Genomic DNA, 13921 nt, shown 5'->3' on the forward strand with positions numbered 1-13921 from the left:
GCATTTTTTTTAACTCTGATCCTTTATCTTGTGCACATGCTTTTAACACCAAAGCAACAGAAAAAGAGAGAGGAAACAGCTTCTGCCTTTTAAGATTTATTCTTGATTACTGACATTGCATGTTAAGATATACAGACATACCTACTCCAAAATCTTTCCTATCACTTTGCTAGGATTTGTTTGGGGTTAGAGGCTTTGCTTCCCAGAGACTTACAGAGTACTGACCAGTGAAGATAAATGGTAAGAAAAAAATGAAAAAATAAGATGGAGATTGGAAAGGCCACAGGACACAGATTAAGAACAGGAACTGAATCATTGTGTTCTAGCTGGTAGGGTTTTGCTAGAGGATGCTGTAATAGCATCACAGCTTGCCTTTCCATCTGGAGTGGTAAAGGTGCCTTTCAAAGACAATTTAATTAGAAATAATACCAGGAGAAAGTATAACAGCAATCAGAAACAGGGAGAGCTACTTCCTACAGGTTTCTCACTTTGCCAGTGACAAATTCCCATAAGGAGAAAGGATACAGAACTACAACACACTCAAACTGGAAGAACAATGAGCCTCTTTCCTATTTTTATTTCTTATATTCCCTGCTATTGCACGGATACCTGGGATCAGAAGGCAGATGTCATGTGAAATGATGATTCCCTTGCACCAAAGTGTAACTGAATAGAGAAATGGGGTCCACATCCATGTTCCCTCTCCACAGGAAGTTACTGGGGACAAAGACTAAAACATTTACTACTTCTATTTAAGCTCTTAAAAGCTATCTGTCCACCTTTTACAGGTGAAGAACATTGTACAGCACTTTCTTAACTGTGTTGTACTTAATAGTCAATCATGTTGGCCAGTAGCAGCAATAGAGTTTGCCAAAAGAGACACTTGTACTTACATGTTTAACAAACAGGGATCCCAGCTTTTCTGGATCTTCAAGGCACTTCTCCAACTCTCCTAAAAAGAAGCTGAACATAAACAGAATAAACACTTTTTTTCTGACATCACACATTATAGTAACAGGTAATTGCAAGGTAAAGTGGTCTTACTTGCAAGGCAAGACACTTTGGTGTCCCCTGTCAGCAGCATTGGATATTAAGGTATGTCCAACAGTGTAACAGTGTAATATTTCAACATAGCTTTTTAAAAGGACATGTTGAATCCATGCCAAGATGAAAAAAACACCTGGCATTCACTAATAAAATTATTAAATTTCATATATATTGATTGAAAGCTTTACTCTTCCTAATCTCAATGCTTGAGATGCTAATATTGCCTTGCTAATCATGCCTAACAAATTCTTAAGACTGCATCGTTAGAGAAAAAGTAATATACACAGTTATGTCAATATAAGAGATCCTCAGATGAAGTATTTATGTATATATATCTATATCTATATCTAAATCTATATATACACATGCATTGTTCTTTAAAGCGAATCTCCACACCAACATTTGTAAGCCGAAGTTACATTTCCTCCAACTCAAAGCACAAAACCAATTTCATTTACCTTGTATCTGAATATCTGAGGAAATAATTCCTAAAGTCAATCTAATACTTTTTAGGTACAATACGTACTCTCTGTGCCAGTCATAAATCTGGTGAATGTTTCCAAATACAATCTTGTCTTTGCCTTTCATATCATCAGGTACACCATCTTCCTTCATAAGTGCCATATAACCCTGCAACAGTCCAAGTGAATCCACTGTGAATATTCCTACTTAAAATAAAAACAAGTTGTCTTCTAATGCCCCTTTTCCCAGAAGATGTCCAATGGCGACAACTGCGTGGGACACAAAGCCAAACCAGAAAACTCTCCTATAACACAGCATAACATAAAGCACAGACACAAAGTATCACAAATTGAGGTGAGGCTGTCTACACAACAGTGCTAGAAAAATTAATTCACTCTGTCTAATTTAGCCTGCATGAACAGGCTCGAAGCACAAAGGAAACTTCCACAGCCCTTCTCCTTACTGCCTGAAATGTCAGAGCCACTGAAGTGCCTCCTGTGCTGCTTTGCTCTGTGTCTCTTATTCCACTCACACTAACCCCACACCAACGTGCACTGAGGAGGAAACTGCCCATGGGACTGCACTCCATGGACTACTGCTTGCAGTATGAGCAAACCAAAGACAAAAAAATAAAAATCAATTCCTTTAGCAAGAATTCTCACTGCAGTAAAGTTCCTCTTACATTTTCCCATAGTCCTGTCTTAGTTTTGGTGTCTACACAGCTGTCTCACTGAGCAATTCTACCATATAGTTAGACTGGGAGTGTTTTTACATTTTGTAGTATTAATGTAATACTATTACTTCTTTTTTCCCCCACCCAGGTAGTTCTATTCCTAAATAACCAGGCCTGGTTTTGGTTTGCCAAGTGTACGTTTTGATGTCCAGCATTTTCATCAGAAATTATGTTATTATTTACAAAAACACATTTATTCAGATTCCTAATGCACCCTTTAAATTCTGTAAAAACACTATCACAATGCTGATCTTTCTTTCCCTCCCTGCCTCCAAAACAGAGTTTAATCATTAAACTTTATTAGGCCAAAATTTACTGTCATGCTCATTCTTTCTACTCTTCCAAATGCATTTTGTTGGTAGCTGCAGACTGAGGGGAGATATGTGATGTTATCTCATTTTACAGCAGGGGAAGCTAGGAAGTCTAAGAGAATCCTAGTGGTAGGAGAGGATGGAGGACTTTCAAATCTTGGATAGCTGCTCTGTATGCTGAGGTACATTTTTTGGGTTTTTTTTATCATTTAGATGTGCTAAATAAACCCACTATCTACTAGGGTAACATTAGGCCAGCAGTAGGAATTGGGGGAAAAAAAAGGACAAAGAACTAGACTCCTCAGAAGAACAAGGTGAACACAGTAACAGGAAAAAGGAGTAAAATGTGATGTAGCATTTTCATACATTAAAAGCTTACAGGAGGGAAAACTCAGAAGGTAAACTTTCACATTTTTAGTCTCTTCCTGTGTATCTTTTTGAAAAACATAGTGAGGTTCAAGCTGCATAGCTGGTTAGTAACACATTTAAAGAAAAAGAAGAAATCAAGAGGATTAAAACCATCATACCTCAACTACATAGCCCAGATCTCGCACATAATCTCTCTCTGTCTCCACTAATTCCTGTAAGACATAGCTACAGTGGAAGGAAAAAGGTGAACAAATATTAAAAAATGAAATAGATTTTTCCAGAGGATTAATGGCATACAACTTTTTCAACATTTGCAGTCATATATGTTTGATAGACAGAACTGAAATGGAAGAATTAATGTACATTGGTTCTTAGCAAGATACTGCTTTGACTTTGAAACTGGACAAGGCTTGCTTCTGTTTATCTAAAGTCAGATGTTTAAAAAAACATGACATTAAAATTAAACATTTAACTATTGTTTAAAATAAAATGCTATTATGTCTTTGGTCTGGAGACTCTTAGCTATACGGACGGTTATTTCCACACACAAGTTTAAATAATTTGAAACCAGGCATGTTTTTATTCTACCATGGTAACAGTTTACTACTACAAAAAGAAATTAAGCATGGGTTGGAATAGAATGAAGGGAATGACCATTATTTTCAAGTCTAATAGACATTTGGACATTTAAAGATCAGCATCTTCCCAAATAAATGAGAGTGACAAGCAGCAGAAGTCAAATACAGGTATGACTAGAATTAAAAATCACAGATTGAATGTCACAGAGAAATGTGACCACATGCTTGACATATAATCCAAGTCCTCTCATTTTCAGACTAACAGCTTCTGCTGCCAGCTCAAAATAAGCATTAAAAAAAGAAAAAGGAAAACTGAAAAAAACTGGTCTTACTGTCGTCTTTTTAAGGAGCTGGATTTCCTTTCCTCCATCTCATCTATGGGTGACGAGGAGGATAGAAGGGAATTATCTGAAGGGTTGAAGGATGGACTGCTGCTGTCACCTTGATCTACCAACAAGGAACTTGGACGGTCCTCCAGAGCCTGGGAAGGTATTCCAGAGTCAGCAACAATGATTGATTTCTCCTTTACTCACAAGAGACATTGCAAGCTGCTGAATAGCAATCTATGGGAGATCAATTACTTTTATGTCTCTTGGCAATGCAAGTCACAAGCCTCCAGGAAACCAGGCAACAACATGGCTTTCCATGACAACTGAGCCTTTGAAGCATATTTGAGAAGCACATTTGAAATGACAGTCTTTCCTTCACAGGAAAATAAAGGAGCTGAACTGGTTTGAGCAGCAGTGGCTAAAAGTCGGACTCTCCTGCTCAAGACGCAAATATTTCTATGGTGGGAGTGGCACAAACGTGTCCTCATAGCCAGGGATTAAAGTGTATTTGTCATATTTGACTTCTGGCATTTACAAGTTACTTTCAACAATAAATGGGACAACTTTAAAGGAGATTTTTATGACGTTACATTTTTAACTCAAGAGAAGTGGTGTTCTCTGTCAGACGTTTTGGTTATCTTAATAAAAACCAAAATAGCATCTCTGTGAAGAAAATAATGACTTCTACACTGCCAATGTTGTTTATGAGCTTGTTCAGATCCTAGGAAAAAAGTCCCTGTATCCTCTTCTAGATACACTATCTCCTTGCATAGACTCCACAGGCTTCTGTTTGTATAAAAGATGAAGAAGCCATACGAGTAAATAATATGAACATCTTCTATGAAGTATTCATTGGATTGTTTTAATTCAAGCCCATCATCTTGGATCAAGCTACAGCTATGTATCACATTTTCCTTGCATGTGACAGAGCCTTATTGCAAGGCACATTTACTTCACCAGGGTGGGGTTGAGCTATAATCTATTTTCTTTCCTCACAAAAAGTAAAAACCAATAATGATACTACTAGCCCAAAACCCAGGGGAAGCTGAACTTTGGCTAAACTGTGCAATGAGAACATCTCCTGCAAGGACTTTATGCATGGATCATTAAGTTCTACCCACTGCTAGGCAGCCTGAAAGACGCATGGTGTTGTATGGACTACCCAACTTTCCATTTACAGAAGACTGTTGAATTTCCCCATAGATTACTTTGTATTCATCCTGCTGGTGTAAGAGAAGTAAAAAGCAAAGTTAATTCCCAAGAGAGTACAGTAATTATTTTATGCAATAATGTAATTTTCTCTGAAAATTACATGAGAACAGAAAATAAGATTTCTAGGTCCGAAAGTTAAAGCTTCTTCAATTTAGAATGAACCTGGAAAATATCAACCACATGGGGCTGCCATGCTGCAATTCTTTGCAGTTTTCACAAAGGCACTTCCTATTGAGCCCAAGAGGGGCTATGCTGCAAAAGCTGTATTTAAATGTTTTGAGGAAATCCAGAATTGCAGAGGGACCTCTTGAGACTATACAGTCCAATCTCAAATAGGGCTAGCCAGAGAAGTTTTTCCCAGACTGGGTCAAGCTGGATTTCAATTACAAAGGACCTTCCTGGAATTAGGCATATAATGAGAATCTTCAGAAACACGAAAACTTTAAAACGTGTCAATGACAATCTTCAGAAACATGGAAAATGTAAAACATAGAAAACTAAAAAAAGCTGACACAAATTCCTCCTACTTAATTTGTTAGCAAAGATGGAGGCACTGACATGCAAAATGATCCCTTAATTCTCTTACTCATTTCTTCAGTATCATGTTGCCTAAAGAACGACCAGGTAACATAAATATTTCTGTCATTAGGGTTACCTCCTTTACTGCTAACCTCAAAAAATTTGCAATAAATTTAGTTTCAGGGATTCTTCTCATAACGGTCTTTTAGTCTAAGACCCTGGGTCTTTGCATTAATTCTACTAATAGGAAATTTTCTTTTGACAAACAGGACATACTTATTAGATTTTGCACCATTTCCTGTCTTCCTCTTATTTATTACTTTTTGCTCCTTTACATTGCCATTTACCTACTCAGCAAATGCTTTTTTACAAAAGAGAGCGTGTACAAAATGACCCCATACATCAACCCACAAAGCGACTTCTGAAACAGACATCAAATTTTACAAGTCAATGTAAAACATGCAGGTTTTCTTTGAATAGCAAGCTGGGACTTGAAGACACAAGTTGTTTAGACCTGTGCACCTGCTGGTCAGTCTCACCATTTTACTTTTGACGAGCTCTTCAATGGCACTGACGAGTTCTGCAGCACTGGGCGTCTCGGAGCTTGTCGGCCGCACCAGCAATCGAGAAGATGTCTGTGCAAGGACACAAAGGAAGGAGAATCCCAGAGTTAGCCCGGTTCTTGCTCAGTGATCAAGAGACTTCGCTTCTCTGTCAGACAAAGGTACCTGACATGTACTGTCAGTGCCATATAGCACTAAGATCCTCCCTTCCAACCTGAGCAGTCGGAGTTGGAAGTTTCAAGTAAATCCCACAGAAGTTAAATGCTGGGATAAAAATTCCTGTTCCTACATGCAATAGAAGTTGAAGAAATATAATTGCTGATAATTCCTGGCAAACAGCTATGAAAATTGCCTCAGCTGACCCAATGGACAACAGTTTGTTAACCTATGTTGTTGCTGCTTAAACAAAGCAACAACTGAAGAACACTAAGAGAAATCAAGAAGATTTGAAATAAAGGAGGAAGCATTATTATGTTAAGAAAATATACACCAGTAACTCAGGGGCATTTACTTTTCTAAAAGAGCTGGAGTATATTACCCAGATTCAGATGGGAAATTGAGCTCACCATTCCTTGTGCCATCCATTTTTCCCAATGGTATGTGTAGAGCACAGAAGATCTCTGGCCTCATAAGCTATAAAATGCCAGTTTATAGATACAACTGAAGGTAAAAGGTGTTCACAGTAAAGGATTCTGGGAGAAGGCCATTAAATTCAGCCTCAGTAATTTGCAAACAGAGTTGTTTGCATATTACATTTATCATTTAGTAACTGGAAAGTGGAAACAGGGTGCAATATGAACTGTACTTCATATTACGAACAGCACAGTGAGCATCATGCAGCAGAGGGCAAGCTGTCCTGCAAACGTTTCCAACAAACCAGACAAAGAAACGGCACAAATAATGACTCAACACAAGAGGTTCCGTTCAAATCAAGCATGGGTGTAGCAAGACTCCCCGTAAGTAAACACACACACACACACAAAAAAATACACAGATTTTAGGTAGTTTGCCTTGTATTTGCCTTATTTGGAAAGGAAAACAGGGGCTGGGTAAGCAAAGGAAATACAGATATCTTTAAACGGAAAGATATGGGAACTGAGCCAAAGCAGAGACAGAACACAAGTCAACATAATGCTGCATCAGAATTTACAAAAAGAGAAAACAAAAAGCAAAAATAATTAGTTTCATATTAACACAGCTGATCTTGAAACTTTTAATACTGCTTATCCAAAAATTAAATGAAAACAACTTTTAAATTGCCACCAATTGCAAATCCATGACGTGCGCAATGATTCTGCTGAATGAAAGAATGCATTTAGTGTGCAGATGAGCTCTTAGGGGAGAAAATGGTTGTGTTATTTAGTGCTGTTAGACAAATCAGCATGGCCTAACACATGATGTTTGCATGCACACTAAAAACTGAGCAATCCCACAAGCTGGCCTGTCTTTTAGGCAATTTACATGCTCCTGACATCTGACTGTGGACCAGGTTTTCCACAGCTGTGCCTGCTTGTGGGTTTCCACTTTGGGTGCAGAGCTCAGCTTACTCTTAAAAAACAACTGTCAGTGTTGAAATCAGGTTCTGGTTATGGTCTCTTTTATTGCTCTGTTGGGGTATGTGGGATGTGAAATAAAACTTCAGAACTGTGATTTCCAGTGCCTGTGGTTATATCACATATAGTCTGAAAAAGAAGGAGCTGCATACATAAAACTCCTTGGTGACTTTCCTGATGATGTACTCTGGGAACAGAACACATCCCTTGCCCAAAAAAGATGGAAAAGCTGGAGGGAGCAACTGAGCTCATGCAGGTATGAGGTGCTGCTAGGAGCCCACAGCAGGCTGGAAAGGAGAAACCCAGCAAACAGGGGGTTTTCAGCACTGAGCAGGAGCTCTGGAGAGGAAGAAATGCTGGCCGGGAGGCAGAGAGGAATGCCAAGCCTCTGAGGTCACAGAAAGGAGGAGACATTCCTTGAGATCTGGAGTAGCTGAGCAGCCCAAGAAACCACCCAGCATGGCAGGAATGTGAAGAAGGACTCCACCCAGAAGACAGACAACTGGGAACTTGTTTGCAAGCCTTTTATTAATCAGTAACTCTATCAAGAGAGCCAAATACCTTCTCCTGGGTAAAACTTCGCTCTGGCTTCTCACTTCTGTGTTCCAACAAAGCATTTACTTTAGGTGCTAGAAGTCGGTGGTGTGTGGACTTCAGGGAGGCACACAACCTCCCAGGATACCCCATGAGGGGACCTTTTGCCTCCCACCATGAAGGGTAAATATTGCATAACAACAACATATTGCAGAAGAATCCCTATTTACATGCTTTGAAAAATTATGGTAATAATTTTTGGTATAATTTTATATTAATAATTATGATATAATTTTAACTTTATCAAGTTTTAACTTCTCTGAAGTCTCTCTAAATGTAGTTTCACCTACTTTAAAAACTGCCCCAACATGCATTTACTGATGTGGGTGCATGTTAACCTTTTAACAAGTTGTGCTGGTTTTGGCTGGGGCACACCTAATTTTCTTCACAGCGGCTGGTATGGGGCAGCATTTTGGATTTGTGCTAAATAAAGTGTTGATAACATGGAGATGCTTTTGTTATTGCTGAGCAGGGCTCACACAGAGCCAAGGCCTTTTCTGCTTTTTTGTACTGTCCTGCTGGTGAGGAAGCTGGGGCTGCTTGGGAGGAGACACCAAGGGGTCTCACCAGGACAGGTGACCCAAACTGAGCAAAGGGATATTCCAGACTATGGGACACCATGCTCAGTATATAAAGTGGAAGGAAGGAGGGGACATTTGGAATGATGGCATTTGTCTTCCCAAGTCACTGTTACACCTGATGGGGGCCTGCTCCCCTGGCAATTGTTGAACAGCTGCCTGACCATGGGAAGCAGTGAATTAATTCCTTGTTTAACTTTGCTTGTGTGCATGGCTTTTGCTTAACCTCAATCCACATGTTTTCTGTCTTTACTTGACCCATTCTCTCCCTGATCCCACTGGCAGGGGAGTATGCAAACAGCTGGGTGGTACTTGGTGGCTGGCTGGGTTTAAACCACAACAGCAGTGAAAATAAAATTGGAGATGGAAAGGTACTTAGAGTCTTTCTCTACTGTAGTACAGGTCTGACTTTGAACCAGAAATATACAACTAAGCAGACATTAGCTTACAAACATATCCCTTCACGTAAGTGTTCTTGCTATGTAAAGAAGTCTATAACCAAATTAATTTTTCTGTGGAAAACTTGTTATAATATTTGTGTATCAGTTGTTTTCTGTCACTGAAGGAACAGGCAAATATGGCAGCTCATCAGCAAGAGCTTAAACATATTTTCACCAACATTATTTTCATCTTATTTCTAAATCTAAAACTGAGATTGTTCTAGCAAGATAACATTCTCTCAGCTTTGAAGGCTGCCTATTTTTGCTTGTTTTGTTTCAGGAATATTTCCCAATATATTAACTGTTCAACTTGTATGTTATACTTTGTCAAATCAGAAAGCATGTAGGAATTGAATACATGCACATTATAAGAATTTTGACCCTACAAACAACAGCTTCAGGAAGGAGTAAGATTCCCACTGAAAGGCAGTGTTTTTAAAAGGAAAAAAAAAAGAAAGAAAAAATAAATAACATCCACTAAAGTTATGAATAACATCGGCACCACTGAGAACAGACAACAAGCAATCTCAGAATTCACTAACAATATTCAGTGCTGTAGATTACAATTTTACAAAATTAAAAATTTTAAGGAGCAAAATGGCAAGAAAACAATGCACATAGTTGCTGCACAAGTCCCAGTTATTTCCATTTTAAACCCCTCTATTTCCAGACCTGATACTTGTCCCTTAAATGTCTGATCTCGGTTCAAAATTGAAATAAACTCTCTCACAATGTATGATCATCATAACATTAAAGAAAAACAGATCAAGATTTGCTTCATGCAGTTACTACCTACATCCAAAGTTTTACTACCGGTGCGAAATTTTTACCGTCAACTTTAATTGCCTTTGTTTGTGAAAAACAGATGGATTATGTGCCGGTTTTGGCTGGAACAGAGTTAAATTTCTTCACAGTAGCTGGTATGGGGCCATGTTTTGGATTTGTGCTGGAAGCAGTGCTGATATCTCAGGGTTGTTTTAGCTATTGCTGAGCAGAGCTCACACAGCACCAACGCCTTTTTTATTTCTCACCCCACCCCACCAGCAATGAGAATGGGGGGGCACAAAGAGCTGGGAGGGGACAGAGTCAGGACAGCTGCCTCCAACTGACCACAGGGATATTCCAGACCATATGGCATCATCCTCAGCATATAAAGCTGGGGGGAAGAAAAAGGAAAGGGAGGACATTTGGAACAATGGCGTTTATCTTCCCAAGCCACGGCTACACGTGATGGAGCCCTGCTCTCCAGGAGCTGGCTGAACACCTGCTTGTCTACGGGAACTGGTGAATGAACTCCTTGCTCTGCCTTGCTTGTGTGCATGACTTTTGCTTTACCTATTAAACTACCTTTATTTTAACCCAAGAGTTTTTTCACTCTTTCCCTTTGATTCTCCCAAGGGATTTGCCTGATTCGACGCCTGATTCGCCCCCCAGTGTGTGGGGCTTAGCTGCTGCTGGGGTTAAACCATGACAATTATTACCCTTATTTGGTAATTCCTTTCTCTTAGGCCTCCCCACCTTCCCTCTCCCTGCCCCCCCCAAAAAACCCAACAAAAACCAAGAAAAAGAAAAGGTATGATTATACAACAATTAGACTCTAATCACTAAATATGGCATCAGCCAAAGTGATGTAAACCATCCTATGAGCACACAAAGCAGCTCATTTCCACATTTAAAGTGGTAGCAGAAACATTTCTACACTTGTACTTTTAAAATAGAGAAGGATTTAATTCATGCTCTCATCATAGAACACCCTTTTAAAGTTGTCTAGAGGGCAAAAGTGATTTCTTCTGTCTACCATGAAGCTGTATTACGTACACTTTTGAGACCTTTGGAAGAGAAGAAAGATTAGTGCAAGCAGAGGTTATCTCATCGTGCGAAGCCTCCCCCAGTCCTGCTCCTACCTTGTCATCCTGCGAGTCGGGCTGGAGCAGACTGTGCTGCTGGATTGCCATGGGAGGAGGCAGTGGCACAGCATCTGCTCCCTCTTCGCCTTCCTCCTCCCCACAGCTCTGCATGCCTGAAGAGGATGACTTGGAGAGAGTGCCACTGCTCAGCCCCTCGTTCCGACCCCTCTGTAAACAACATCAAGATGTTCAAGCTCTGTTATCTCAGCAGCATGAAGCTTGTTATCACATGCTCATTGTAAGACTATTCTGTAGTTTCAGCCCTCTCCCAACAAGTCAAGATGCTCCTTCAAACACTCCTTAACAGAGGGGGAAAATGAAGATGCCAAAGACAGTTTTCAACATCTGGTAAAAGCAAAAGAATTCAAATACTAAGAAAAAGACATTCAGCTGAAATTTACTACAGGAAAGTGTTATGAAAGCCATATTTGTTCTCCAAGTTCAGTTCTATAAAGAGAAGTCTGTATCTCTCTGAAATACGTATCTTGCTCTGCTCTGTATCACTCTGTATCAAGACTTTTGGAGGACATAAAAAACTCTATTACAACATGAAATATTTAATCAATTATCCTTCCTGTCCTTCACAAGGAACTCTGATTTCAAGTACCCAAAGTTTAATGTACTAATCTCACAGAATAATTTATCTGCCTTTACAGGAAGACAGCGTAGATGGTTACTTTTTTTTCCTGACTTTAAGGCACTGGCCTTAAATTTTTCCCCTCAGTCACAGAACTTTAGAATAACAGATACTGCCAAAACAATGTTACAACTGCAGCACAGAGGGTCTCTTTCTACAGCCTGACATTCAAGGTCAGAGGCCAGTATTCATTCCTAACCAACATCTCTCAATTCATCATGCTGCCAAGTCTTCTGTCTTCCCTTTCCTTACACTTACTGTGGATCTTCACTAGTGTTCCAAGAGTGTAGCAAAATATGTTGGGAGGAAGAAAAAAAAAGCAGCAATAAATAAAAAATTGGGCAACTGAGACCACTTTTCTGGATGGTTAAGTACCAAAACCAATAGTCAGAGTCAATCTAATAAAAGGGAATAACATGCACCCAGCTGTGCCCTTGGAACAATAATGTCAGATTCATTTCAGCCCGAACCATGGGTTTGTAACAGAGAATTTGGCTCCTGTCTGCACCTAACTGGAGGCCAGCTTTGTTCATACAAGAGTCCCAGACTTGGAAGGAGAGGCAGATGTTTGTGGGAAGAAGGGAAGCCCTCAGTAGACATCCTTGGTGGTAAAATTTGGAACAGTTTACAACTTTCCTCTCTCCAATGAAAACTGCCATGCATATTATTTGACTAGTGGTCACTGGCCTGCATCGTAGAGCCAATAATTTTTCTGTGCTCTGACCCTTATGCAAGGTGTAGTTAGAGCTTTAAGCAGTTAAGCAGCTTTCCCTACACCTTCTCTCATCCCTCAACAAGAAAAGCAAAGGAAATACAAAATTACCTGGTTATTCCCAGACCTTGAAGCACCTTTACTCACATTTAAAGGTGAGTACTAATTAGCGTAAGAGAGTAAAGCCAAAGGACAACTTTTTATTCTCCAGTTTCTCTCTTTAAATTATAGGTGCTTCACAGAGCTTCACTAACACTCTCACAGGGCACAGACTGTCCCTGATGCAGAGTACAGGGATCCAGGATGAGCACAAGGCACCTAACACTTTGCTCCTGACTGCTGGACAGTCAAGTGAGGAGACAACCTGCACCTGCCAACATTTATTTCCCTGGAAAACATACACACAAGTCTTGGGAAGCTGCCTCGAGCACTCACCTCTTCAACAGTTTCATCTTGTGGGGTCGCGGCGCTGTCGTCGGAGTCCTTCTGAGAGCCTGCATCGGCGCTCTTCCGCACCTCTCTGCTTTTCTTATGCTTGTGGGCCAGCTTTTTGACGTGCCCATCTGCTTTCCCACTGCTCAGGCGCCTCACAGGACTGGTGAGCCACTTCCTCAAGGTGTTGCCAGGGCGCTTGGGGCCCGGCGAGCTCTGGGCACCGATCATGTGCGGCTGAAGCGACGTTACGGAAGCGGGAGGGCTGGCGTCATTGCTGGAGACCGAAAGGGAGTCTGGAAAAAAGAACAAGGGGAGCACTTTAAAGCTGAAGGAAGTGAGAAACAAGGCAAATGGATGTATGTAATAATGGATATGGAATTGAATTTATGGACAAATCAATGAGAATTTTTTTGAGGTAACCTGGCCTTTAATGACACCGCAGCTATAGGTGTTCATGGCCATCCACGCATAAGCACCACTGATGTGTTTAGAACAGTCAAGCTTCATTAAGTTGTTCCTGCCTCAACTATAATTCCTACTTCCCACTGCTGATACTTACTAGATAGTGAATTATACTTTCCATATGTCACGTAACTTTATGGGAAGATATGCTTGTTTTATCTTTTAATGTTTATTGCTTTGAGCAAAGATGAAGGGTAACAATTGCCTCAATGAGATAAGCAAATCATTTTTCAAACACCAAATTTAATTACAAATGCTCCAATTACTTCCATTATTTATATATTTCCCCTACCCTTGGGATAGAGGGAAGAAGAAACCAGAAGACAGTTAAATGCTTGTCTCTTGCTTAAATTCTCTCTGAGTTTTGGCTTTATTTTGTTTGTTTCTTAAAAAGGCACATAGCAATGTTTAAAACCCCACTTGCTGAAATCTCAAGATCAGCAGTAGTTCTCAGCATGACACACCTGAAGTTCTGTAATG

At 40.0% G+C, this 13921-nt stretch overlaps 1 protein-coding gene across 2 annotated transcripts in view; it reads right to left on the minus strand.

Annotated features, from left to right (window-relative positions):
- Positions 1–13921, minus strand: part of TRIO (trio Rho guanine nucleotide exchange factor) — a 245234-nt gene that overhangs the window by 22348 nt on the left and 208965 nt on the right. For both annotated transcript variants that reach the window (XM_058036549.1, XM_058036559.1), the window contains exons 35-41: positions 12980–13272; positions 11193–11363; positions 6100–6195; positions 3833–3981; positions 3081–3147; positions 1574–1677; positions 894–963 (exon numbers count right to left, since the gene is read on the minus strand). In XM_058036549.1, coding sequence (XP_057892532.1) covers positions 894–963; positions 1574–1677; positions 3081–3147; positions 3833–3981; positions 6100–6195; positions 11193–11363; positions 12980–13272 — 950 coding nt within the window. The remainder of the gene's footprint in view (positions 1–893; positions 964–1573; positions 1678–3080; positions 3148–3832; positions 3982–6099; positions 6196–11192; positions 11364–12979; positions 13273–13921) is intronic.

The sequence above is a fragment of the Melospiza georgiana genome, chromosome 1 (assembly GCF_028018845.1).
Source record: "Melospiza georgiana isolate bMelGeo1 chromosome 1, bMelGeo1.pri, whole genome shotgun sequence".
NCBI classification, from domain to species: Eukaryota; Metazoa; Chordata; class Aves; order Passeriformes; family Passerellidae; genus Melospiza; species Melospiza georgiana.